This window comes from Nelumbo lutea, chromosome 7 (genome assembly GCF_056320005.1).
Source record: "Nelumbo lutea isolate HS-2025 chromosome 7, American lotus-T2T, whole genome shotgun sequence".
NCBI classification, from domain to species: Eukaryota; Viridiplantae; Streptophyta; class Magnoliopsida; order Proteales; family Nelumbonaceae; genus Nelumbo; species Nelumbo lutea.
Genome location: NC_142690.1, coordinates 15202222 through 15226666, shown reverse-complemented (window position 1 = coordinate 15226666; position 24445 = coordinate 15202222). Strand labels below are relative to the sequence as shown.

The following is a 24445-nucleotide window of genomic DNA, read 5'->3' as shown; positions in this document are numbered from 1 at the left end:
CAGTTTGAATAAATGAGTAGTCTTTTAAGAAAAACGCATTGAAAGGGACATATAATATGGGAGCCAATACTATTGAGCGTACCATCATTGCATGGAATTTTCATATGGATAATTAACGAAGTATGCTTCCTTTTCAACATGTCTTGATACTCTTATTTATACATGATTTATTAATTGATTTGTAGACAAGGATCTCATTCCTCTATGTTTAATAAAGACATGTATGTTTGCCAAATGATCCATGAATTACTCTTTAAAATGAATTATGAAAGTTATAAGTAGGCTAGAATTAATTGAGGGAGACTTTATTATATTTCATTACAGTAATTGATGAGAAGAGGATAAAGAGAGAGGAGTAACAAAGAAATCGAGGAGCTGTCTTAGTGTGTCTTGGTGATGTTTGGAGGAATTAGATTTTCATTCTTTATTATCTCTATCTCTTGCGCTATTTCTTGAGGAAGTCCATCTGCAAATAACACAGCAAAAGAGAGAATTAAAGTTTGTTTATATAGAAATTTAGGTATGGGATTGCAATTGATATATCCATCTAACAAAGAATTAAAATTATAATGGTGGAGATTTATACAAAGTACTGATCGAATTTATGGTTAGATGGATGGAGCCAAAGGAAAATTAAGCTAAAAAGTAGTGAACTCTAAGGGAATCTGGGGAGAAGTGAAGGGTAAAGAATGTTATCCTAATATTCAAGGAGAAAAAAAAACTCCTTTTAACTTCTCTTATGGGTATGGGCCTATGGGGGACACTAGATAATAATCTTAGTGACTGTGATCGGAGCACTCCATGATGGCTTCTGTGTTGGAGAGAAGTGGGTAGGGGTGTCAATTGGATTGGATTTGGTTCAATCCAATCCAGTCTAATGTGAATCCATTATAAATGGATCAGGTCCAATCCAATCCAATAAATGTTTTGAACCAATTTGGATCGGTCCAATTTAATGTTTGGACCGTCCAATTAATTCAAATTCATTTTGATTTAGATTGGTTTCAACTTAAATATAGTCCATTGATACATATATTCTTATCTTATATTAAGGGATCAGATATTGGCTTAATCCAACCCAAGCCAATATAAATTTGTTACGGATGGACCAGGTCCAATCCAACCTAATAAATATTTTAGACTAGATTGGTCCAATCTAATATGTCCTTTTGATCCGTCCAATTCGTCCAAATTATTTTTAAACTGAACGGGGTCTAATCCAAAACTGGTCCATTAACACCCTTAGAAGTGGGTATGATGCACCCTTTAATTTAGATGCTAGAGGGATTGAATTTTCACAATTCACACAACTAAAGGAATGTAATTGTGTGACATACCATAGCAACATGAGGGCAGATTTTCAAGTTTATCAAATCTTCTTTTCGAATTATTATCTTCCTTGAGATAGAGATGACATAATTCGGGGAGTAAGAGTAATATCTCATCCATTTTTTAATTTCTTTTTTTCTTCCCCACCCCAAATTAAAGGATCTGGTGTAACTTGGGTCGGGAGGAAAGCTAGCTTGCTTGACATAATTCGGGGTTCACAGGTAAGACTGAAAAGTTAGATACGGATACGGAAGAGTGGTCAAGTTAGATAAAGAACAAAAATTGGATCCGATACGGAATCGTTTTGGGGACTGATTCCTGGGTCAAACGGTTCGATCCTCCGGTTTGAATAATTGACTTGTTCTAATTTAAAAAATTAAAAAATAAATAAAATAAAAGATAGACAAAAACCGTTGTCCAGATCATGGGTTGACAGTTTGATCACCCAGGTCAGCAGGTTGCTTTTGGCCAAAAGTGGTTTTAGGCCAGTTACCCTTATCAATTTTTTTAGTCCATCTAAGACTGCATAAGACATTCCTTATTTTATCTCCCTTTTGTAGTTAAAATACCCTTATCAATTCTGAGTTATGAACTGCAAAAAGGAAATAAATCACTTCAAATGAAACCTAAATGAACGTGGTCTGCATTTTCCCATTTTCTCTAAGAGACTCATTCCCACATGAGTCAAAGTATGGGTAAAGTGTCTTCCCCCTCTACGATGTTAAAAAATATGATGACAAAGAGAAAAATGCAAAGGTGGAAAAAATTTGAACTTAGAGATTCAAACTAGTGTATATGGTCAAGAATGATTACCTTCATTTGGAATGTAACCCTTCGACAAACTGTATAACGCTTCTTTTGTTTTTTCGGATGAAGATGGGACTGCAATTCAAACATTAGAACATTAAGATCAACACGTAAACAAATTAAATGAAGCATATAGCAATTTTGCTTGATAACTCATAAGGCTCAGTTCGGAAGGAGTATTAATACAAATTTGTGGAATACAAAACATTATATTTTATATTATTTTGTATGTATTTACACTATACATATTTTTATACTATATATAACATATAGTATATATGTTAATCAGTTTTATTAGTTTAATTAAGTTGTTAATGCTATTTAAAATGTTTTTTGCAATAGATCTGAATTGAGATTGGAATATGATATATATATATATATATATATATATATATATATATAAATAAAGGATAAGATTTGATTTGGATCCAATTAGTAAAATATAAAAATTGGACCTAAGTTCCAGACGTAAACAATGTTGCATTAGTGTATAATGGTGATAAATTTGTGTATTATGAAAGGACAAGTATTTCATGCTTTATGAATTTGCAAAACTTTTTGAAAATAAACACTTAGGGCTTATGAAAAAGAAATTTTCTTTTCGGGTTCTGGAGATCGATGAAAAAAAAGTATGAATAGGGCGATAATTTGACAATGGATATGTTATTGAAGACACTAGAATGGTGAAAAGGAATTCATGTAGCCAGTTAGGGGTGTCAACGGACTGGTTTTGGGTTAGGTTCTAAATCAATTTGGACGGATCAATTCAGTCCAAATTTAATGGTACAAAGAGTTTGTTAGATTGGTCCAACAGTAATGGATTTATATTGGATTGAGTCAGATTATATCAATAATTTTCAATCCATTGATAGAAAATAAGATTGGTCAAGTTGGGAGAAGGCTTAGATTAAGGTTCTAAATATTGATACAGGCCAATATGCCGGTAGGGCGTATCGGCCTGTTTGGGCTTTTTTTTATGTTTTATTTATTTATTTATTTTAAAACCGGCTCAGAAGGGTCAGTTTAAATCCCAACTACCCTCTGAACCATGGTCTGACTCGATACAATCTCTATAGGGGCATATTGAGAAGATCCTAGCACAACCGTATCGATGCTTTAAACCTTGACTTGGATGATGTAATACATACATGAATATGTATATACATGTATAGATAAATATTTTATGGCAAAATGAAGTGAGCTCACCTTTAGAAAGATCAAAATTGATGTTACGAATGCAACTAATGGTGCATTGTAGAGCGCATTTGCTCCACGAAATGTAGCTCCAGTCGTACAACTCATATGCTATGTTGCAAGCCCTGTAGCAGTTCGACAGGCAGTGTTCTGCCTCCGAATTGTCTAGCATTGATGCCACAATTACCATGCACAAAATTGTCGACACCAAAACTCTCCTTGACATTTCCATATCTCTCTCCCTTCTCTTTCCCTTTATCACTTTCTCTGTCTCTCAGAAAGTAAAGTTGTGAGAGACAGATAGTTATATATGAGATAGAATTCTATTTTGGATCTGTTTTCAAAATAAAGCTGAATTTGTCGGTCATTTTTTAAGGAATTATCAGTATTATTTCTCTATTTTTAGTTTCTCCTTTTGGACAGTACACATGGTTTGTTGTCATTTTATCAAGCTCCACAACCCATGAACAAGAATCGTGTAGAAATAGCAAATGTTCTGGGGCATCTATATTTGGATCTGTTACGTTATAAACAAAGCCAAAACAATGTGCTACAAAATCCAATCAAATGTAGACACCTCAGCTTCTGCTTAATAATGGCATGTTTGCTTGTGATTGGATTTTACACATCTGATTTGTAGTTGATCTAAAGTCCATATATTCTCACATATTTAGATGACAAGCACGTGTCGAATCCCATACTCCATTTTAAGTGTCTTGAGCTTTATCTAATAACATACATTATTTCTTTCTGAAAACTTACTTTATTGATTTTTTTTTTCTCGAGTGTTAGAAACAACTAATATATATATTTTCTTGGAAATTAATGCACAACTAAGAAAGAGCAATAGAGATTCTAAATCCAAATAGCAACGAAGCCATTTGGAATGTCAATCCATCCCATGTCATCAACAAGGTTTTTAGCTTCCTTGAAAAATTCTAGGGGTGTTGGCCTAGATGTAGCGCTTTGTTCATGTCAGAAAACTCCATCATCAACTACCCATTTGAAAGTCCATGCATTAACATAAAAGAAAACTAATTAACAAAACAAATTTCCAAAATGGAGTCCAATAATGTTCTAAAATCGTCATCTATGACTTCAGGACAACTTAATAAACTCAGCTTGTAAACCCTAGAGTTTCACCCTCGGCCTTCTGAATCCCTAGAACTTCTTCCTTTGTTATTTGTTGTCAAGCTAACAATTCCTACTCTTACATGGACACACATACATATATATGCACACACATAACAGAGAGAGAGAGAGGCTGCAAGTCCCTCATGTTGCAATAATTGTCTTCCATCATTCAAGCAGTACTACTATAAGAGTCGATATATGTTTCATCATAGCTTTCATTATTAGGTCGGGGTGAGCAAATGGGTAGGTTTTATCCAAAATCAAATGGAACCAACTTCAAATTGGTCTTGAACCGATCCTATCCAATTTGTTATAGGGAAGGTCTGATTCCAAATTCATAGAACTAATCCCCACCCAGGATGGTTTCAGGGTCTAGGGGTTTATCCTAACTGAACCATCTGATCAACCGGCCTTGGTTGGCCTTGGTGGAACTAATCTTGTTGGGATCTGCCTTAGAACCAAACTTGTCTTAAAATAAACCACAAGATATTTTTGGGGATGTGAAGATTTGAACCCAAGCATTCATGGTTACAAAGGCTGTGGTCTCATTTGATAATTTGTTTTCATTTTAATATTTACAATATTTAAATTTAACTTATAATTTTTTAACCATATAATGATAATCTACGTATTAAGTTATCCAATTTAATCAATATAGGTAATATAAGTTTTAAACTATATATTACATTTATTAAAAATCAAGTTTTTAAAAAACATGCTTCTTTTTTTTTTTTTTTTTTTTGTGAAGGGGGAGTGTAAAGAAAATACTGGTTCCATTGGTAGGCCCTTGAACCGGCCTTCACAGAATAGGTTTTCTAGATCCAAAAACTTGGAACCAACCCCTACAGGGTAGATTCCAGGTTCTTCCATGAAATCAAACCGAACTGGCCCATGCTCACCCCTAACCTCCATCACAATTAAATTTTATGCACCAGACAACTGCCCAAAGTAGGTGCATTTAACATTATAGCAAACTCCACGGACTAATTTCATTCAACATAAATTCAAGCTTGACTAATCACCCATGATCGAGTTCAAATATATAGGGGTGTCAATTGGACCAGATTTTATCCAATCCAATCCGGTCATCTAATATGAGTTTATTATAAATGGAACAGCTTCAATCAGATTCAGTAAATATTTTGGACCATTTTTGGACTGGTCCAATTTAATGTCTGGACCATCCAATCTATTCAAATTGGTTTTAATTTAGATTTCCATTTATGAACAGACCAGGTTCAATCCAATCCAATAAATACTTGGACCATTTTAGTCTGTATGGGTCCAATTCAATATATCTTATTCGTCTGTCCAATCCCTTCAAATTGATTTTGATTTGAGGGGGTCCAACCTAAAACCAGTCTAGTCGATTTATTGACACCGTATTCAAATAAAAATGAAAAATTTGACGATACCAAAACATAAGACCTAGGGTATGATATGCCGTATTGAGCCAATGTATGGTTAACTGAATTACAAATTCTAGGGGTGTATGAAATTGAGCACCGAGGAATTTTCTTGATGAATTTCCTGCATGTCGCAACTCGCAATCATGTCTTCCAACTAGCTAGTTTGTGTCTGGCCTTCTCAATTATAAACTTCATATGATCCTTTTTGGAGCAGTCAAACAAGAGAGAATTGCCAACGTACTTGTCAACGCTAGAGAGGGGACAAACCTGAAAGCAAGATTGAAGAAATTTGCAGATAGCTGATTTAATCTATGTTTGGGTGTGCTTAAGTTAAAATTAAGTGCTTATTCAAATAAGAACCTATTTGTATTTGGCATCTAACTTTTTTAAATGCTTATAAATACTTTTTTATATTGAGCGTTTGGTAGTCTTTTTCTCTAATAAGCACTTAAATAGGCATTTGTGATTATTTTGTTCTTCATTTTCTTTCAAAATTTCAAAATATATCTTTTGAAAGCACTTTTAAGAAAGTATTTTTATGAAAGCACTTTTATAAAATAACTTTTTATAAAAGTACTTTTATGAAAGAACTTTTATGAAAGCACTTTTAATAAAGTACTTTTATGAAAGCTTTTTTACAAAAGCACTTTTAGGAAAATGCTTTCATAAAAATATTTTTACAAAAGAGCTTTCATAAAAGTGCTTTTGTAAAAGTATTTTTATAAAATTCAAGTACAGATAATTTTATAAGTGGTATTTTAAAATTTAGCTAGGGATAATTTTGGAAGAAAAAATTGAATTAAAAAAGCTAGAAATTTGGGCTTAAAAATAAACACTTATTTCAGGCTTATTTCCCAAATACCAATAAGTGATTAATGGCTCAAATAAGCACCACTTTTAAATAAGCACTTGTTTTTAAATACTCCCAAACATGGCCTTATTATAATTAATTACCTACCCTAACCATCCCCTAACCATCTATAATAAGTACTAAGAGCTTCATTCAAAATTTTAGCTTCCACAAGAGATGTCTTCCAAACTAGAATAAGTCATCAACAAACATTATAGACGGTTAATCCTAAGAACATAACTATTGAAGCGAAAGGCTAGAAAGAGATTCAAAATAAATGATAATTAAACAACCAGTAAATGGTTTGCTAGGATAGCCATTAATAAGAACAATTATAGTTGACGAGGATAATGAGTGCTTGATAAAGATGCAAAATAGCTAGGACTTTATAACTCATGATTTTGAAAATAAAATCCCATTCTAGCTACGTGGACATAAGCTTTTGCTATATTACTTTTAAGCAAAATGTAGCCATTTTTGCCTCGTTTAGCTTTCATGGGATTTAATTTGTTTTCTCATGAGTAATTACAATGTGGTTTACCATTTGTCTCCTTAGTGTAAATGCATTCTACAAAGGAGAATGTCCCCCATGAACCTAAGTGCAATTAGGGGTGTCAATGGACTAGTTTTGAGTTGGACCCTATCTAAATTAAAATCAATTTGCATGGGTTGGATAGATCAATAAGTCATGAATTTGACCAGTCTAGACTTAACGGTCCAAAGTGTTTATTGGATTGGATTGGACCTGGTTCATCCGTAATGGGTTTATATTGGATTAGGCTAGATTGAAACAATATCCGGTTCATTGATAGAATATAAGAATACAGGTGTCCATGAATCAAGTTTAGGTCAGAACCAATCTAAATTGAAACCAATTTAAACAGATCAGAGGGTGTAGGCATTGAAATCTCAGTGTTTATGGGGCATTTTAACAGCAAGAAGGAGGTAGGTCCTTAAAATAAGGAATGCCAAATGCAGCCTTAGTTTCCTAATTTAATCTTCATTTTTCATGTGTATTGGTGGAACATTTTCCCATGACAAATATGGAATGTGTTCCCAATACACATTGAGAAGTGCATGTGGGGCGCTGATCTGTTCTTACAAAAAGGAGAGAAGTGCTTAAAATTAATTAGAATGTCAAATGCAACCTTAACAATAAGACTCAGTTTGGAAAGAGTACAAATGCAAATATGTACAATACAAATACATGCAAAATAATACAAAATATAAGATTTTACACTCTACAAATTTACATTTGTACTCCTTCCAAACTAAGTTATGGCTGGAGATGCAAAAACATTGGCATGAGGGTACAAGGGAAGCCAATCAGTGGTACATAATTGACCAATCATCCAATCTTTCACGTACCAGAAAACTCTATATCACTTCATTAGGCCACTTTGATCCACCATTATTGGACATAATGGCGAAGCTGAGAAAGAAGTGATGCCATCCTTTTCATTACTGGAAGAGATTGTGTTGATATATCCAATCAAATACACTGGATGGGATGTTAAAATTAAGAATTACTAAATTCAGTAATTTCATCACAGATGGTTTTGCAGAGGTGTCTGACAGATGTCCCCAGATACCCTTATAGTTTGCTAGAGAATTGTAGAACTTTTGAGACTTTCCAGTGTCGCATCTAGTCTTGGAGAGTAGAAGAGGAGCTTCTTAATAGTTCCAAACTAAGATTTTCATGGCTGAGAGGGTGATTGGGGTGTGCCTCCACCACCTTTGCATCAGTTTGGATAATTTTAATTAGGATTACAACTTCACAGAGTGTTTTGGAATTTGGATTAATTCTTGCTAAATACTTCAATTGATAATATACTCATTATTTGGTTCAGCATGCCTTTTCCTTTTCCTTCCAAGGATTTAATTATTCGAGGGCAGTATTGGCCTATAACGATCCCATCGGTAGCAATACAGATGTGTATTGGATTGTATCACATTATATTATCTGATATATACATCGACCTGTTATGTTTCTCTATAAAAATGCATGCATGATAATTTGAGTTCAGGTCACTAGAGCACGTTCAATGCCTTAAACCTTAAATGTGATTTTAAAACACTGAGCTGTGTGCGCTTTTTCTTAAATTTTATTAACTTTTTGTCTCTACATGGAATTTAAACAAAAACACATTTATATTTTACAGTTCTAACTAAAAAAATCAAAAGAATAATATTCAAAAACAGTATTTTATAAACTAATAGAATAAATAATCTATCAAATCCATATTTATATAAAAAGATGATTTTTTTATATTAAGAAATTTACACAAATGAAAAATTAATAATAGAATAATTAGTTTAATACTTAAAATTTATAAATTTGCATATGATATGTCTTAAAATTTTTATATATTTTTTCAAATTATTAATTAATATTTTAATTTATATTAATAAGTAATAACAACATATTTAGTATTTACAAAACACAAAAGTATTGTTTATAAAATATTCAAGAATATAACATTAAATTTAATCTACCAAATCCATTAATCTACATTTAGTTCAAGAAATGATTTTTTTTTATTTTTTAAAAAATTAAATAAATAATAATATTAATAATGAAATAATTATTTTAGTAATTAAAAAGTATGAATTTGTATATGGTATGCATATTATAAATTTTAACAAATTTGATATACTTTAAGTTAAGGTTATATTTTTATAAATTATTAATTAATATTTTAATTTTCATTTGAAAATTTAATACTTAGTTGACTTTTTGTTAATTTTAAAACATTAAAATAGTAAAATAAAAATAATTGATATAGTAATTAAAATACAATAGGTGCATATATTCTTTCATATATACCATTAAAATATACATTGGATATATCTATCTTTGTATATTCTGGTATATTAATTATAATATATTCTTTCATATTTTTCATTTATATCCATCCCTTTCCAAAATGTGTCTGTATGTGTATCTGAATTGTCCAATACAATATTCAATACCGATACTTTATTCATTTTTTCTTTGGATGAATTAATTTATCTGTCCACGTGATATACGAGTCATGGTGTACGTATTTTATTGAAAATATACGGTAAGCAATTCCAATGTGGTCTTGGGGGGTTGTTGCTTCGTAATAACTAGGACCTTGTGCAAGTGCATCGAGTTAGTCAACAACATTTGATCAGTTGCCAACATCAACTACTAGAGCGCTCAAATTGACTGGATCATTATTAATTGTTTGTTTGCATTCAACAACCGTAGTAGTTATATAGATTATAGTAGATTGCAAAGGGGCCAAATACATCCATGTGTTTGACTATAATCATTCGACATTGAACTATTAAGTTGAAATCAGCCCCCAACAAGATAATTTTCCACAACGTCCGACCGTACATTCCTGCTGTGTATTAGAAATATCTTCCGATAATAGTACCAAAAATGATGAGACATTAATGGAAGATGTTTCCAATACACGGCAGGGATGTGCTGTGGGATATTGTGCGGGGTTAATTTGTGGGAGGCTGATTTGAATTCTTGCAGTATTATCAATTTCCATATATACACGTCCCCACAGTTTCACTATATTCCTCCAAGGAGTGAATAGAATTAGTTTCCAACACAGACACATTTATAATTAATGCACAACTGTTTGTTAAATGTAGGGCCGGACAGAAACTTGCCTAGTTTGGTACCCACAATGACAACCTCCTGCCAGTTGGGTTTATTCGTCTATGCAGAGTTTACCTTTGTGCCCCACAGCATTCTGTTCATGTATTAGGAATATCTCCTAATGACAAGTAAAGAAGATATATATCGAAGGGTTAAGTACACTGCAATTCAATATAGAATTCTGAATTACAGCCCCTCATAGTCCCACATTGGAAAGACACAAGAAGTGTGAATAACTTATATACAAGAGTCACTCATAATAAGCTGTGCTCATCTCTTGTGAATAAATCTTACACGTGGATACATGTACGAGCCCCTGATTTTGGCAATTCCACATGGTCCATGACCCCCAAGGCACAACACGTGGTATCAGAGCTGAAGGTTTGGCTGGGTGCAAGTATTGACAGATGAACATGATGACTCCCATGGCTTTGGACCTGAATAACTACAACACCACTCCCACATAGTCTATCCTGTGCTAGGTATAAATCTTAATTATTTTACAACAAAATATTAGACCCGGTGGTAACTATAAACCAAAAAATGATTGCAATGCTGTGAGCAAAACGGCATGGACTGTGATGTCTAATTTGCTTTTACTTAACTTGCACGATTGTGCTTTAGGGCTTAAAGAGAATCAAGGAGGAAGTATTATATGGATTATTCTCAGGATTGGAAACTCAGATCTACTCCTTCCAACACAAACTTTCTGTTTGTATTATAGTATATGTGCGGTGTGTTAAATTGATTTGAACGTCAACCAGAGAAGGGGGAGAAAGAAAGAGAAAAAGGATTTTTAGGGTTTTGGCGACGAATTAACCTAACCCCGTTTGTAAAGTAAATATTAATTCATTTGGACTTGTGTTAGATTCCCCCTTTGAATGATTAATCGGGTCATTATCAAAAAGCCATGCAGCAGGGGCTTTTACCAAAAACTTGATCACGTTAACTTCTGTTGGGGAGAGTTTCACAAGATAGGAGTCTAGGAATTTCTACCTTTCAATCTTCCATGCGAGCCCTGTGAGCAGGAAATCTGGACCCTATCAAGTGATCCATGAACTACACTTTAAAATGAATTATCAAAGTTCAAGTACACTCAAATTATTGAACAGATTATATATTGAGAGAGACTTATAAAGAGCAAAATACAAGACGGAAAGAGAGGGGAGACTTTTGTTTAACAAAGAATTGAAGGAACTGTCCTACTGTCCCTTAGTGATGTTTGGAGGAATTGGATTTTCATTCTTTATTATCTCTATCTCTTCGACTATTTCTTCAGGAAGCCCATCTGCAAACAACACCATAAAATAGGTAATTAAAGTTTGTCTATATCTAAATTTAGGTAGGAGGTTAGAACTGATATATATCCACCTAACAAAGTATTAAGGTTATAACCGTTGGAGAATAAAAATTTATTCAGAAACCTCACCCAACAGCTTAAACTTTTTAGCTGAACAGTTCTTAAGATGGTATCAGAGTCTTATTAGAATCCATTTGATCAAATGGTTTAGTGTTTGATCTTCATGGCCCCATTATAATTAATTAAATTTCAGCACAAGATATAGGTTGCTTGTCCCTGCTTTATGTCCATGAGCTTTCGCATGAGAGAGAGTGTTAGAGAATAAAAACCCAATCAATAACCTTGCCTAGCAAGTAAAGCTTTTAAGCTGAATGGTTTCTTGAAAAAACAAAAGACAGATCAAATTGCTTCATGATGACTTTAGTAGAGGAGTGAAGTGGATCTCATGCACCCTTTAGGACTTCATTAATAGGTTTTTTTCAGAAAATACTTTGCATTCTAAAGACCAAGTCACTATATGCTATCTACTGTAAGTAATTCCAAGATAAAGATCAAGAAAATGAAATAAGGATGGATTAGAGCAACTTATTGAGCATTAGCTTAGCCAATTTTCTATTTAATTTCTTTTTTAGGTAAATTACAGATATGTACCCTGTACTTTGGGGGTAGTGATACTTTTTATCCTCCAAAAGATATGAGATCAAATTTGTACCTTATGGAGAGCGCCCCACATGCACATTTCAACATGCATTGAGAACATCTCCCAAAATTATCAGTAGAAATGCTGTAAAAGGTTTGTGGGGCATACTGTATGAGGCGCAGATGTGAATTCAAAAGATGTAGTATAGCTCGGGTTGTGTCGAGAACTTGCTTACTTCACAGAATTAGGGGGTTTACTGGTAAGATGTTAAGATACATGTTTGTATGGATATTTCCTCATGTGACCAATGAAATTATCTCACATCAAACAGTTGTCAGGCCATATTAAGATTAAAACCTAACCCTGAACAAAAAAAAGTAGCATTCTCCATCAATTTATTATCAGTTTAGACAATACATCAAGGTGAGATTTAACTTGGATTAATATTGATGGATTTAGGTAGGGCCCAATTGCCCATTCAAATTTTTAGTAAATGCTCAACCCTGACCCGCCCAAATTGCAACCTTAGGTTTAGGCTTATGTTTTCTTCTTAATCTAAGAAAATTAACGTGGACCACCATTTGTGTATAAATCTTGTATAGGTTTCTCTATTTTTCTTTTCCTTTCTTTACGTTTTCTTTCAAAGTGAACAAAGCTTTAGGGTATCTACCCCTATCCATAATAGGGGTCAAAAGGATATGATAAAGGAGAGGTGACTAAATAGAAGTGTAAAAGTGGAGAAAATTTAAACTTAGCATTCATGAATGAATACCTTGCTTTGGAATATAAGCCTTTGACAAAAGCTTTAATGCTTCTTTTGTTGCATTAAATGATGATGAAGATGGTGCTACAAAAAAACATTAGAAGATTAAGATCAATATTTTGCTTAAAGAAAGAAAAAAAGATTAAGATCAATATATGCATACACGAATTAAATGGAGCATATATATATATATATAAATTTTGTTGTTGATTTATAGTGTTCGGGCTAATAATGCAATAAGCAAGGTTGTAAAAATGAACATGGAAATGAAACCACTTTGGCCATTAGTTTTTGGATCAGATAGTTTGACCATTTAATCGAAGAGTTCACATCTGTGCCCCACATAAGATGTCCCACAAATGTCCCACAGTGCATTCCAACTTTGTATTGGGAACATCTCCCCTTACATCCCAACTGTGTATTGGAAACATCTCCCAATGACAAGTACGGGGAATGTTTTCAGTATATACTGAGATGTGCATGTGGGACGCCCTCTGTGAGAAAATCCGATCAATGGCTGGATGGCTGGCTTGAAAGTTTTAATATTTCTACTGCCTGAATGGCTGGATCAATGGTTCATTTACTAATTCAACAGTATTTTGAGAAAATCTAGGCCAGGTCAAAAACAAAACCGAATAGCTAGGGTCATTAGAAACCAGGTCAATGATGTACAGTTTTAAAATTAAACCATGGCAACAAGTATCCATGACACCCATGTATATATCTGTATAAAATACCATAGTTTTCAAAACCGGATTGGACTGGACGGTCGGACTGGAAAAACCGGGAACCGGTCAGGTGAGTTTCATTTTTCTCCAAAATCAAATTTTTTCCAAAAATATTGATTTGATCAATAAACCGCTGACTTGGGTGGTTGAACCATTCAAACCGTTTAATAATTTAGACCATTTTTTAATTTTTTTTTTATTTTTATTAGAATGGGCCGATCATTTGGTTCGAACAGTCAAACCGTTCAACCTGGGAACTAGACCCCTGACTAGTTCATTGTCCGGAGCGATTTTAAAATCCTTGCAAAATACCCTCTTTTAGCACTTTAATTTGTTTTTATAGATCATAATAATCTGTACACAACTAATGTTGCACCATGGGTTGGCAAATAATGTTACGCTAGAAAAACAAAAGGAAAAGCTTCATACAAGTCAATTTCAATTCATGTTGTTATATGATAAAAATACCATAGTCAATTTTAATCCGTTTTATTAGTTCTAATCAATATACTATTGTAATCCAAATTCAATTCAAATCTGATATGAATCAGCAGGATAAGATTTGAATTGGATCTGAGTATAAAGAAATCAAATTTGGGATGTGACAGTCGTCATAGTTGAAGGGGTTAGAAGAACTAGGGCACATAAAAAAATGATATAGACTGTAAGGAATTATTTAAGGCACATAATTTAACAATGGATACGACACTCATCATCAAAATGGAATGGTGTAACAGGAATCATGAATCACATCCTAAATCGTTGTTGGGACAAATGCATATCGTATAATATGATTCATATACATAGATAGATATGACATGGCAAAAAAATGGTATACAAAGTAATGAAGTTAATTGATCACCTATATCAAGATCAAAGTCGATGTTGCTGCCAACACAACCCATGGTGCATTCAAGAGCGCAAGTGGTCCACCTGATGTAGTTCTGGTTGTACACCTTATAGTCTATGTTGCAACCTCCATAGCAGTCTGACAAGCAATGTTTTTCCTCCAAACTATCTAGCATTGCCACAATTACCATGCACAACATCATGGACACCAAAACTCTTGTTGATACATCCATCTCTCTCCCCTCCTCTCTCTCTATCTCTCTCCCTTTCTTTTTGTCTCTCACAAAGAGAGAGCGAGAAGCATGTACTTATATACCGTATAGAATGCTATTTTGGGTCTATTTCTAAAATAAGACCGATTTTGTCAATTAAGCCTCATTTTTTTAAGGAACTAGGGGGTTCTAGTGCAAAAAGATGTTAGGGTTTATTGAATTTAGAATTTATTGCCTTATAACCTTCTCTTGAAATTGGATATACATGCATGATTCGTTTCATATCTAAAGTTACTATTTCATCTCCCTAGTAATTTAGTAGGTATTTGACATCGATGTTGCCGCTTCAGAGATGTTTTCTAAGAAAATAGTGTTGTATGCATGAGGATCTGTTGCACCATTTTCGCAGAAAACAGCTCCTTTTTTTTGTTTGGCATCAATGTGCCACATAGGCTGTGATTTTGTTTGGTACCAGTGCTGTATAACCGCTTTTTCAGCATTGGTCTATATTATCCAACGTTCCAGATGAAGCCACATCCTTGCACCGCTGGCAACAACAGGATGTTTTCTAAGAAAACATTGAATTTGGTGCTTCTTTAAACCACACTTTCCTGTTTTCTGAAATACCACTTTTTTTGATATAGCACCGATGTGGTGCAATTTTCTCAAAAAACATCATCAATGCCAAACACCACCTTAATAACCAATATTGACTAATGGCATGTAGATCTATTCATAGGCCGGGCTCGGACTTGGTTTTTGTGCAGATTCTAATGGGCCCAGCCCAAAGCCCGAGCCCGAAACAATATAAAATTGAGCCCAAAGTCCGACCCATGAACAGGTCTAATGGCATGTATACTTGTGATTGGATTGGCCCATCTTATTTGTGTATATCCAAAGTCTGTAATTAAACATATTTTCCAATGTCAATTGGCATCATCTTTTCTACTTTATGTTATTATCTCCTAAAAATTCAGTCAATGAAGAAGGTAGCTATATGCCCACATAGCTATATATTATCTCCTAAAAATTCAATTAATAGAGTTATATGCCCACATACCAATTAACTACTTTATTTTATGTGGTTTTAACAAGATAAGAAAATTTTCTCGGTCCACAGCCCATACAGTTCACTGAGATCTTCCTGCGTGACAAGTTACTGTATGACAGTAATCCTAGAGGATTAAGGGTGGCTTTACTTTCCGTTATGTTTATAATATTATTTTATTTATTGAAATTAATCTTTTTTTTGGAAATATCTTGAAGGGCATTCTCAATAAAGTTAGAGAGGCTTCATTAGATGGTTTCCTATACTTTCAATTAATTATTAACAACCATGGTCCGATCCGGTCAGACCGTTTAGCCATGACCCAATCCTTTACAGTTATGAACAGACCGGTTTTCTGCTGCTTTAGAAGTTAGAATCAAAGAACTCTTGTGAACACCCAAACAACGGATTCTTCTTAAATTATGGAAGGTGGATCCTAATTCAGAGGAAACACTTAGATTTTGTGGTTTACGGGATCAAAGTTCAAAGGGCGTTTAACCAACAGAATAGCTACAAAGGAAACACTCTTCTTCTTTGCATGCTTCCTACTGCAACAGGTAATCAATCTCTTTCTACCCATCTTCCTTCTATTATATTGTTCTGTGAGCTCCTTATTCTTTTTCATTTATTCCAGAAAATCCTTGAACTCCACTGCTGAGTTTCTCAAGGAATCTGTCTGTACCACTTAGTCCTCAATATGTCTGGAGAAGAGGATGAGAATGCTGCCGATCTGAAAATTGGAGATGGTATGATAGTAACTTCTTCATTGTGCTTGTGTTTTTGACATTGTTTTCCCGTCGAAAACTTCTTAACTAATATATTCATGCGGTTTTATGCAAATATTTTAAGTTTTAATGGCTCTGTATGAGTTCTCCATAGCATTCCAAGTTCAAGAACTCGCTTGAGCTCTGTCTTTGAAAAAAATAGTTCATATTCAAGCCTCTCTTTGCACCCTTTCGATGCGAAATAGACAACCTTAAGCTTATATTCCCGTTTCTTTTTTCCTCCTTTTTCTGGGGGTGGGTGGTGAGGAGGTGGGAGTGAGAGGAAATTAAACATAAAAGAAATTCCCAGTAACAGCATACCTGCATACGAGCTTGTTAATCAAAGGAAGAATTCATAAATCTGAAGTTTGATGTCTTGCACGTGCTTAAAAACCTCCATTTTCTCTCTAATCTAATCTGGGGTTAAACAAATCACCAAGGGATGTTTTGGAGCTTGGCACTAAAGATTACAGACTCATCAAGGTTGTTGTCAGCACATATCTGCTGCAGGGGAAATGTTGGAAGTGGAAGAGGAGGTTGAGGATAGGGATTTTAGAGTTCAATATTTAATAAAGTTACCGTTACTAAACCAACGGATGCCTATGACAATGATCCTGAATATAGAGAAATCGGGATGATGTTTAGAATTCTTTCAGGTTTGGGGAAAAGGAAAAGTAAATGGGTTTGAGCTCCCTTATGGAACATCTGCAGGACAAAAAAGATACAAACTAATCCAGCAAAGATGTACCTCAGAAAAACTAATTATTTGCAACTTCTCCTCCTCTGGCAAGACTGTCAACTATAGATGCTTGTGGTGGATGGGCAGATACAGATAGACCTTCAGAAATCCATTTTTCGTAATGCTCATATATGGTTTACTTAACATACTGCTCAAAATGGTTTGGTTTAGAACATCAATTAATGACGCACCCTTTCTATCCAATCCCTGTTTTTCTTTCTTTGTTCAGTAATGGATCAAATCCCTGGGGTTATTAATCTTTGGAACTTTCTGTTACATCTCTTTCATTGGTGATAGCCCAAAAATGCTAATTTGGAAACATGCAATGTTACTGCAACTAATAGAACACGGTTCCTTCTTCAGACAATCGCATCCATACACAATACAAATCTCATAATGCAATGTTTACAGTAAGTGCTACTCATTTAGTTACCATCATGAAACAAATTCTCTATAGTCATAGCATGGCCCTTTTCAAATATTTAATGTCCATGGATATAGAAAAATTTACATCTTCCTGAAAGGATACTTGGGTTAGTTAATTAAAAGACATTGCTGTGAGGTTTTCCAGAATTTTTAACATTGAGGAATGTGTTCCTTTCAGAATTTTTGAAGGCAAAGTGCTTAATGAATTGCGAAGTTTCCCTAATTCTTGTTCGGAGATATGAGCAGCTTCAGCAGATGTCTGATGATCCTACCAATCAAGTTTCTCAGTGAGTATTAAACCATTTTCCCCTAAAATAATCTAGAAAGTTAGTAATGTTCTCCATTTTTCAGTCCATTTTCACCTTTTTACACTTTTGGAATGTCATAATACTGATCTTCTTATCCAGAGTTTTTGAAAAGTCACTGCAGTATGTGAAACGATTTAGTCGCTATAAAAATCCTGATGCAGTTCGGCAGGTCCGAGAGTATCCTTCAATACATTAGAGATAAGTAATAGAAATAACACATTAATAGATAGGAATTAAACAGAACTGACTTGCGAAACAGGATTCATGTAGCATATGGTTGGGATAAGGCTTGGATGATGACTGATAATAGAAAAAACAGTTTCCTCTCTGCAGAAAACTTGCCACAGTAGAATCACTTCTGGGAGTTATGGAACTGCTTTAAACTCAAATTTTAAGGAATTTCATGAGGTTTACACAGCCTTGCCAGTCTTCCTGGTCTAACAAGAAATTTTGGATGGTCTAATATGGTTGTGAATATCCTACACAAATTTTGTATGACAATTGGAAAAGTATCCTGATAAGAATGCCACTACAAAGCTTACAGTTTACAGTGTTCAGACAAATATTGTGATTGTGATTGTGGTGTGACAGATAGAACTATGTTATTACTTATTACCATGATTTCATCATTTCCATCACGTCTTATGTTTTAAGTAGTATTTGAGAACAAGTATTGAAATTGATTCATTCCTAACATGACAGGATTCTGTTTGTTATCCTGTGAAGCTGAGATTGATTATGATTGCTTGGCTATTTTACCCTTTTCTTTTTATCTCCATTCAAGCAATTCTATTCTTTAACTGGCCCTCAGAATTCTTAGCAGACACAAGTTAGCTGAGTTTGAGGTAATGCAACAATTTATTTACTAAAAGAATCCAGAATCCTTGTTCTTTAATAAAATCCACTTAGTTTATTCATATTCCTTTTTTTTTTCTTTTCTTGCAGCTTTGTGTACTTGGTAATCTTTGCCCTGAAACTGTAGAGGAAGCTTTAGCTATGGTTCCATCTATTAAGGTAGCATGCTTCACTCATTCATCACTTTTCTCTATGCTAGATATTCTTGTGAGATTTACTAGTTTTTACTAGTGGTTTTACAGAAAAGGATCATTAATTATATATATATATATATATATATATATATATATATATATATATATATATATATATGCATGCTTTTATATATATTTTTATATGAACTAGATAGATGCATATGTCAAAATGTAATCTTACAATATGAATATGCTGTCCATAGAATCCAAGGGTCATTGGAAGGTTCCATCACCCTAAGACAATGAGTGGTTTTTCTAAGATGATGGGCTTCAGCTTCTTGGTTAGACCAGTGAATATTTGAGAAAAATGGGTGTGGATTTGATATAAAATAAAGCCCTCTAACCTGAAATAATTTTCAATTGGATTGCTTCATATTAGCAACATCAAAGACATATGGCACAAATTTTACAACTTGCATCAACCTTATAAAATATATGTTTGGTATTTCTTTTACTCAGAAATATACAACGCCATCAATCACCAAGGGGAAAAGATTAGGGTATCATCACATCTCACTGAATAAAAAAAATCATAACATGAACTCTTAAGTGATTCATAAGTGAATTAGGTAAACTTACATATTTAAGTTTTAAATAAGGTAATTAATTTTGAGATGTCATTGCAGACCATTTACTGAACATTCTATCACTCCCCTTCATCTCAAAATGATGTTGTGACAGTACTTCCTGTATAGATCATTAGTGTGAAGAAATAACCTGCGTAGGTCAACTGAGTGTAGGACAAAAATGGTTATGTTGAAAAAAAGTTTTGAACCCTTTTTTGGCATATTTTATCAATATAAACAAGACTAAAACGTAGCAAATAAAGAGGTCACAACAAATGCAATCATAAGATGATAACAGTTGCAACCTACCCCAATAGAAGACAACCTGTGGAACAAGAAACAAGATCCCCAGAAGAAGGCTGACTGAAATTGAATTTTGATAGTTGCATCCTAGGGAATTTTGGTGGCACTTTCAGAAGTCTTACAGGCACAATGATAATGCCACTGATCTGCAGTGGACCAGTGGGTGTACAAAATATGTTAAGGGCCGAACGTACTGAACTCTTGCAAGAGCTTAAAATTGCTGTAGTAAGGAGTTGGAAGGAGCTATATCAGTGGAGAGTGACAGTTGTGATAGGGTGGTTAACTTCAATAGGGAACAGGCCTTGGTCTTTCAGATTATCCTGAGGGAGACTTGCTCTAGCGAATAATCTGAACTGCCTGTTCAGATGGGTTCCTAGATCAGCAAATGAAATGGCAGATGTTCTGGCAGGTAGTGTAAATAGAGAAATTCTAGTTTTTGGAGAGAGTGATTTGACGAGAAATTGTAAAAAAAGTTATATCATCATTCTCTGTGTGCCTGCTTTAAGCTGCTTGTAATATACTTTCTTCAAATAATAAATTTGATGAACCAGACCAGAAAATAATATATATATATATATATATATATTTGACTAAAGAACCAATGTTGCATAAAATCCTCCCACTCTGCATCAAATTCCACCTGTCTCACATTTTTAAACTCCTGTGCAAAGTCCAATAATATATAATCTATGAGCCGATATCCTTGTAAGTCCAATGAATTGGTTATGCCTTATTGTCAAATATCCTTCTGTTTTTTCGTCTTTCTCTATTCCCCATAAGGTGGCAAAAGGAGACATCCTCCATAAAAGAATAAGCCCTTAGTCTCAAAGGCTATAGATGCCAAGATCGTAGGATCATCAGCTCTTACAAGGGAAATTAAAAAACAATGCTGACACATTGAAGCTCTTTTCTGAGTGAGTCCCACCTCCAGATGAATTGAAGAAGAAATTCTCCAACCTGCACGATAGAATAGAAAAAAAAAAAAAAAGAAAAAAGAATCTCCACATCTAATTTGATTCCTTGCATTGCATAAATAAGTGGTGAACATCCTCCACTTATTTACAAAGGGCATGCTTCCCAAAAATCATCTTGGAGAAATTCTGGTTATGTACTCACGACCAAATGGGAGTGGTGACTCAATTCAGGCTGAGACAATGGCACTCCTACAGGGACTGAAATTACCAGAACTACTAGGAGCTAGAGAATTGGAAGTAGAGGGGTATTCACTATTGGTCATTTCTTAGGATAAGCATGTAAATTCATCTTCATGGAAATACAGATTTGCTTTCAGAGAATTAAAAGGACAGCAAATGGATTGGAAGATACTCTGGCAAAGCAGGGGGTCGAAAGACTTACTCTTTTTTGGGCAAAATTGTAGCTGGCTGCATTACAACAGTGGGATGCTGTTCTATGTAATCTGGGTCTTTTGTATTCCTGTACTTGGAATGCAGAGTAGCTAAAAAATCTATAACATTGATTTAGAGAATTTCTTGGTGAATGTGTAATAGGTTCACCCTAGAATCTCTCTTTCTCTCTCTCTCTTTGAAAGACAATTGGAACATGAAAATATTAGAGCACTCCCTTGATGAACTTAAATGGGGGAAGGGGAAAAATGGGAATTCTGGTGGCCACCAAAACTGAGAAGGTAAATATAGCTTCAAGGATATAAATTACCTCGATTATTTCATTAGTTCATAACTTCACATATTTTAAGTTACTTGAATTTTTTTCTTGGGATATTAATGCAAGCTGCAAGTATTGTATGAATTCTTTTCATAACAGAGGGCAGGAAGCAAAAACTATCATTAATTTGGTGACCATCAGGGTAGTGCATTGGGATTGGATTGTGATGAGGGAGGAGTTTGGATGAATCTCATTAAACTCTATTATTAGATGGCAGACAACTGTTGTCTTCTGAAGTAGTGAGATATTATTTGAGGGTCCACAATTTAATAATGGTTATGTCACTAAACTGAACAAAATGGCAGAACCAGATTTATATATCCAACTTAATATGGTTTGGACAAGGCTTTGTTGAATTGAGTTCAGATTATTGCTATTTTACCCTTGATATACTACTTTTCAAGGAGGAGTGGTCCCTCCTCTTTAATGACTAATAAATCTCAACTTTTATGGTTGCTCATTGGGCAACCTAGGCCCGCCTGGAGAGTGGGAACCTAAAAGATCCAGTGATTGTAGTGTTTATCCAGTCCCATCAGTGAGAAGGGCTCCATCAAGAGAGAGATTATGTCTCTTCTAGTGGGGCTGCAAATGGTATAGGAGGGATCTCATAAGTGGGCATAATAGTTTAAGCAGTCTTGTACTTAGTCAGATCATGGCATTTATACACTTCATCAGTGGAGGCAAGATTGCTAACATTCAGAATGAATGACTTGTTCAAATGGATAATTAGATTGGTAACTTTCCTTTCTAACAACCTTAGTAGTAATGGAATAAAGAGTTCATTGTATTGGGGAACCACCATCCAGGGTTAGATGCTCTATTGTGTTTTTATTTTGTATCATCTAGATGAGAAAGTGACCCTTTATATCTGTTGTGCACCTTTATGGTTATTCTCTCTCATTTGCATCCTTTAGGAACTGGAAATTGTCCTTTCTTCTTATCTATAAAAATCTCATTTAATCTTGTCATTGATTAAAAATATCATTTATGTTGCTGATCAAAAACTATAAAAACATAACCATGATAAATGTAAATAAATACGTTTAATAAAATCTACTTTATTATTTAATTTTTATTTGACCATTTTATTAGTAAAGTTGTGATTGGTACATTGGATGCATGACAGTTAGAAAATAGAAACTGAGGAAATCATCATTATCTAAGCCTTCAAACTATATGGGGTTGGCTACATGAGTCTTGTTTCACCATTTCATTCTGTATAGTTACATATCCATTGTTAAATTATGAGCACTTAAACCATTTCTTACTACTTAAACCCATGTCTTATTTGGTCTATCTGTAGCCCTTCTATCCCCTTCAACTTGCAACAAATTGCTTCTTACAAGTATTGTAGATTATCTTCTATTCATGTTACTAAACCATCTTAGTCTACTCTCTCACTTTATTACCTATTGGACCTATTCCTGGGTACCTTTGAATGACCTCAATTCCAACCCTATCCTTCTTAATTTTTCACACATTCATATCCGCATGTGCATTTCTGCCATATTCATTTTTTGGACATATTTCTTGGGTGACAGACACTAAAGAAATGCTTCCTTGAATTAGCCTTGGCTCAATACAACTAGACCTTTTCCTCAACCATATGAGATCAACTACATGAATCTCGTTTTGTAATTCCACTCTGTTCAGTGCCAGGGCACTCAAATCATTTTGTACTACTTCAACCATGTCCTTTTTCTGTCTGACCCTAGCTCTTCTATACCCTTTAACTCACAAATCACTTCTCATTGTATCACCGAATAAATTTTGACTGTAAGTATGTCATCCGCACTTGCAAAATGTATTTTGTCATTGTATATGCATGGGTAATCCCATTAGGACTCTATAGTTAAATATTTTTGGTTAAAACTGTTAGCCTTCTAAGAAAAAAGGCCAAAAGCATGTAGAAAAAAGAGGTCTGCAAGTGAACTGCTAAGTTCTTTGGCATGGCATGCATCCATCTTTTTCACTATATTTTCGTGTTCTATGTTAATTGTTGCTGTTATATCCTGATATCAATTATTTCTCTCTATATTGATTTGGACTTAACACCTACTAAAGTCTTTGCACCATTTTAGATGTTTGCTAACCTTATTTTCTTCTATCCTTTGTGTCATTTACAAAGTCTTAGTTGTTTTGCAGACTAGAGGACGAACACATGAAGATGAAGAAATCGATAAAATGTTGAATGACCTCTCTTTGATTAAGAAATTTGAGTAGTAGCCAATATATTTTTGCCTCTTTACTAGTTCTATGATTTTATCTACTTTTCCAATCTTGATACATGTCTAAATATCCATACCTATTTAGGAGGCAGAGCTAATGCATTGCCATAGATGGAACTTTAATTTGTTCAATTGTGATTTAAAACTTAATGAAACCTCTAAACTAAAAGCAAGAAATTGATTAGAGGTCAATCCATAAATGCAAATTACATTTCGAGAGCCATGGAGAATTAGGCCCTATTTGGCAGTATTTTGTGCTTTGTACTTTAAACAACACCAAAGTACAAAATGCATGGTATATTTTTGGTTTCATACTTTTATTTCAAAAATCGTTTGACTGAAAATTTTTCAAAAACATGTTTTTCAAAGTAAAAATAAATGATGGCATTTGGATATAACAAAATGTTTTAGAGGTGCGCATGCTATGTGATATCATATATAGATGCCACATGTCATTTGAATATAAGTCAATA

The 24445-nt window shown here is 34.0% G+C and overlaps 3 protein-coding genes across 3 annotated transcripts; 1 reads left to right on the top strand and 2 right to left on the bottom strand.

The window, feature by feature from the left end:
• Positions 1 to 226: 226 nt before the first annotated feature.
• On the bottom strand, positions 227 to 3788 carry LOC148845274 (uncharacterized). The gene is made up of 3 exons (XM_088953743.1): positions 3343 to 3788; positions 2143 to 2211; positions 227 to 466 (listed from the first exon to the last, which is right to left on the bottom strand). Exons 1-3 carry the CDS (start codon positions 3560 to 3562, stop codon positions 381 to 383), a joined length of 375 nt encoding a protein of 124 aa, XP_088809869.1. The 5' UTR covers positions 3563 to 3788; the 3' UTR covers positions 227 to 380.
• A 7599-nt stretch (positions 3789 to 11387) lies between these two features.
• Positions 11388 to 14933, bottom strand: LOC148845273 (uncharacterized). Its single transcript, XM_088953742.1, has 3 exons — positions 14660 to 14933; positions 13079 to 13153; positions 11388 to 11654 (listed from the first exon to the last, which is right to left on the bottom strand). The coding sequence occupies exons 1-3, from the start codon at positions 14877 to 14879 to the stop codon at positions 11569 to 11571; spliced, it is 381 nt and encodes a 126-aa protein (XP_088809868.1). The 5' UTR covers positions 14880 to 14933; the 3' UTR covers positions 11388 to 11568.
• Positions 14934 to 16327: 1394 nt separating this feature from the next.
• On the top strand, positions 16328 to 24195 carry LOC148845272 (DNA-directed RNA polymerase II subunit 4-like). The gene is made up of 7 exons (XM_088955753.1): positions 16328 to 16463; positions 16541 to 16652; positions 18014 to 18122; positions 18243 to 18320; positions 18955 to 18988; positions 19089 to 19157; positions 23890 to 24195. Exons 2-7 carry the CDS (start codon positions 16604 to 16606, stop codon positions 23965 to 23967), a joined length of 417 nt encoding a protein of 138 aa, XP_088811879.1. The 5' UTR covers positions 16328 to 16463; positions 16541 to 16603; the 3' UTR covers positions 23968 to 24195.
• Positions 24196 to 24445: the final 250 nt, after the last annotated feature.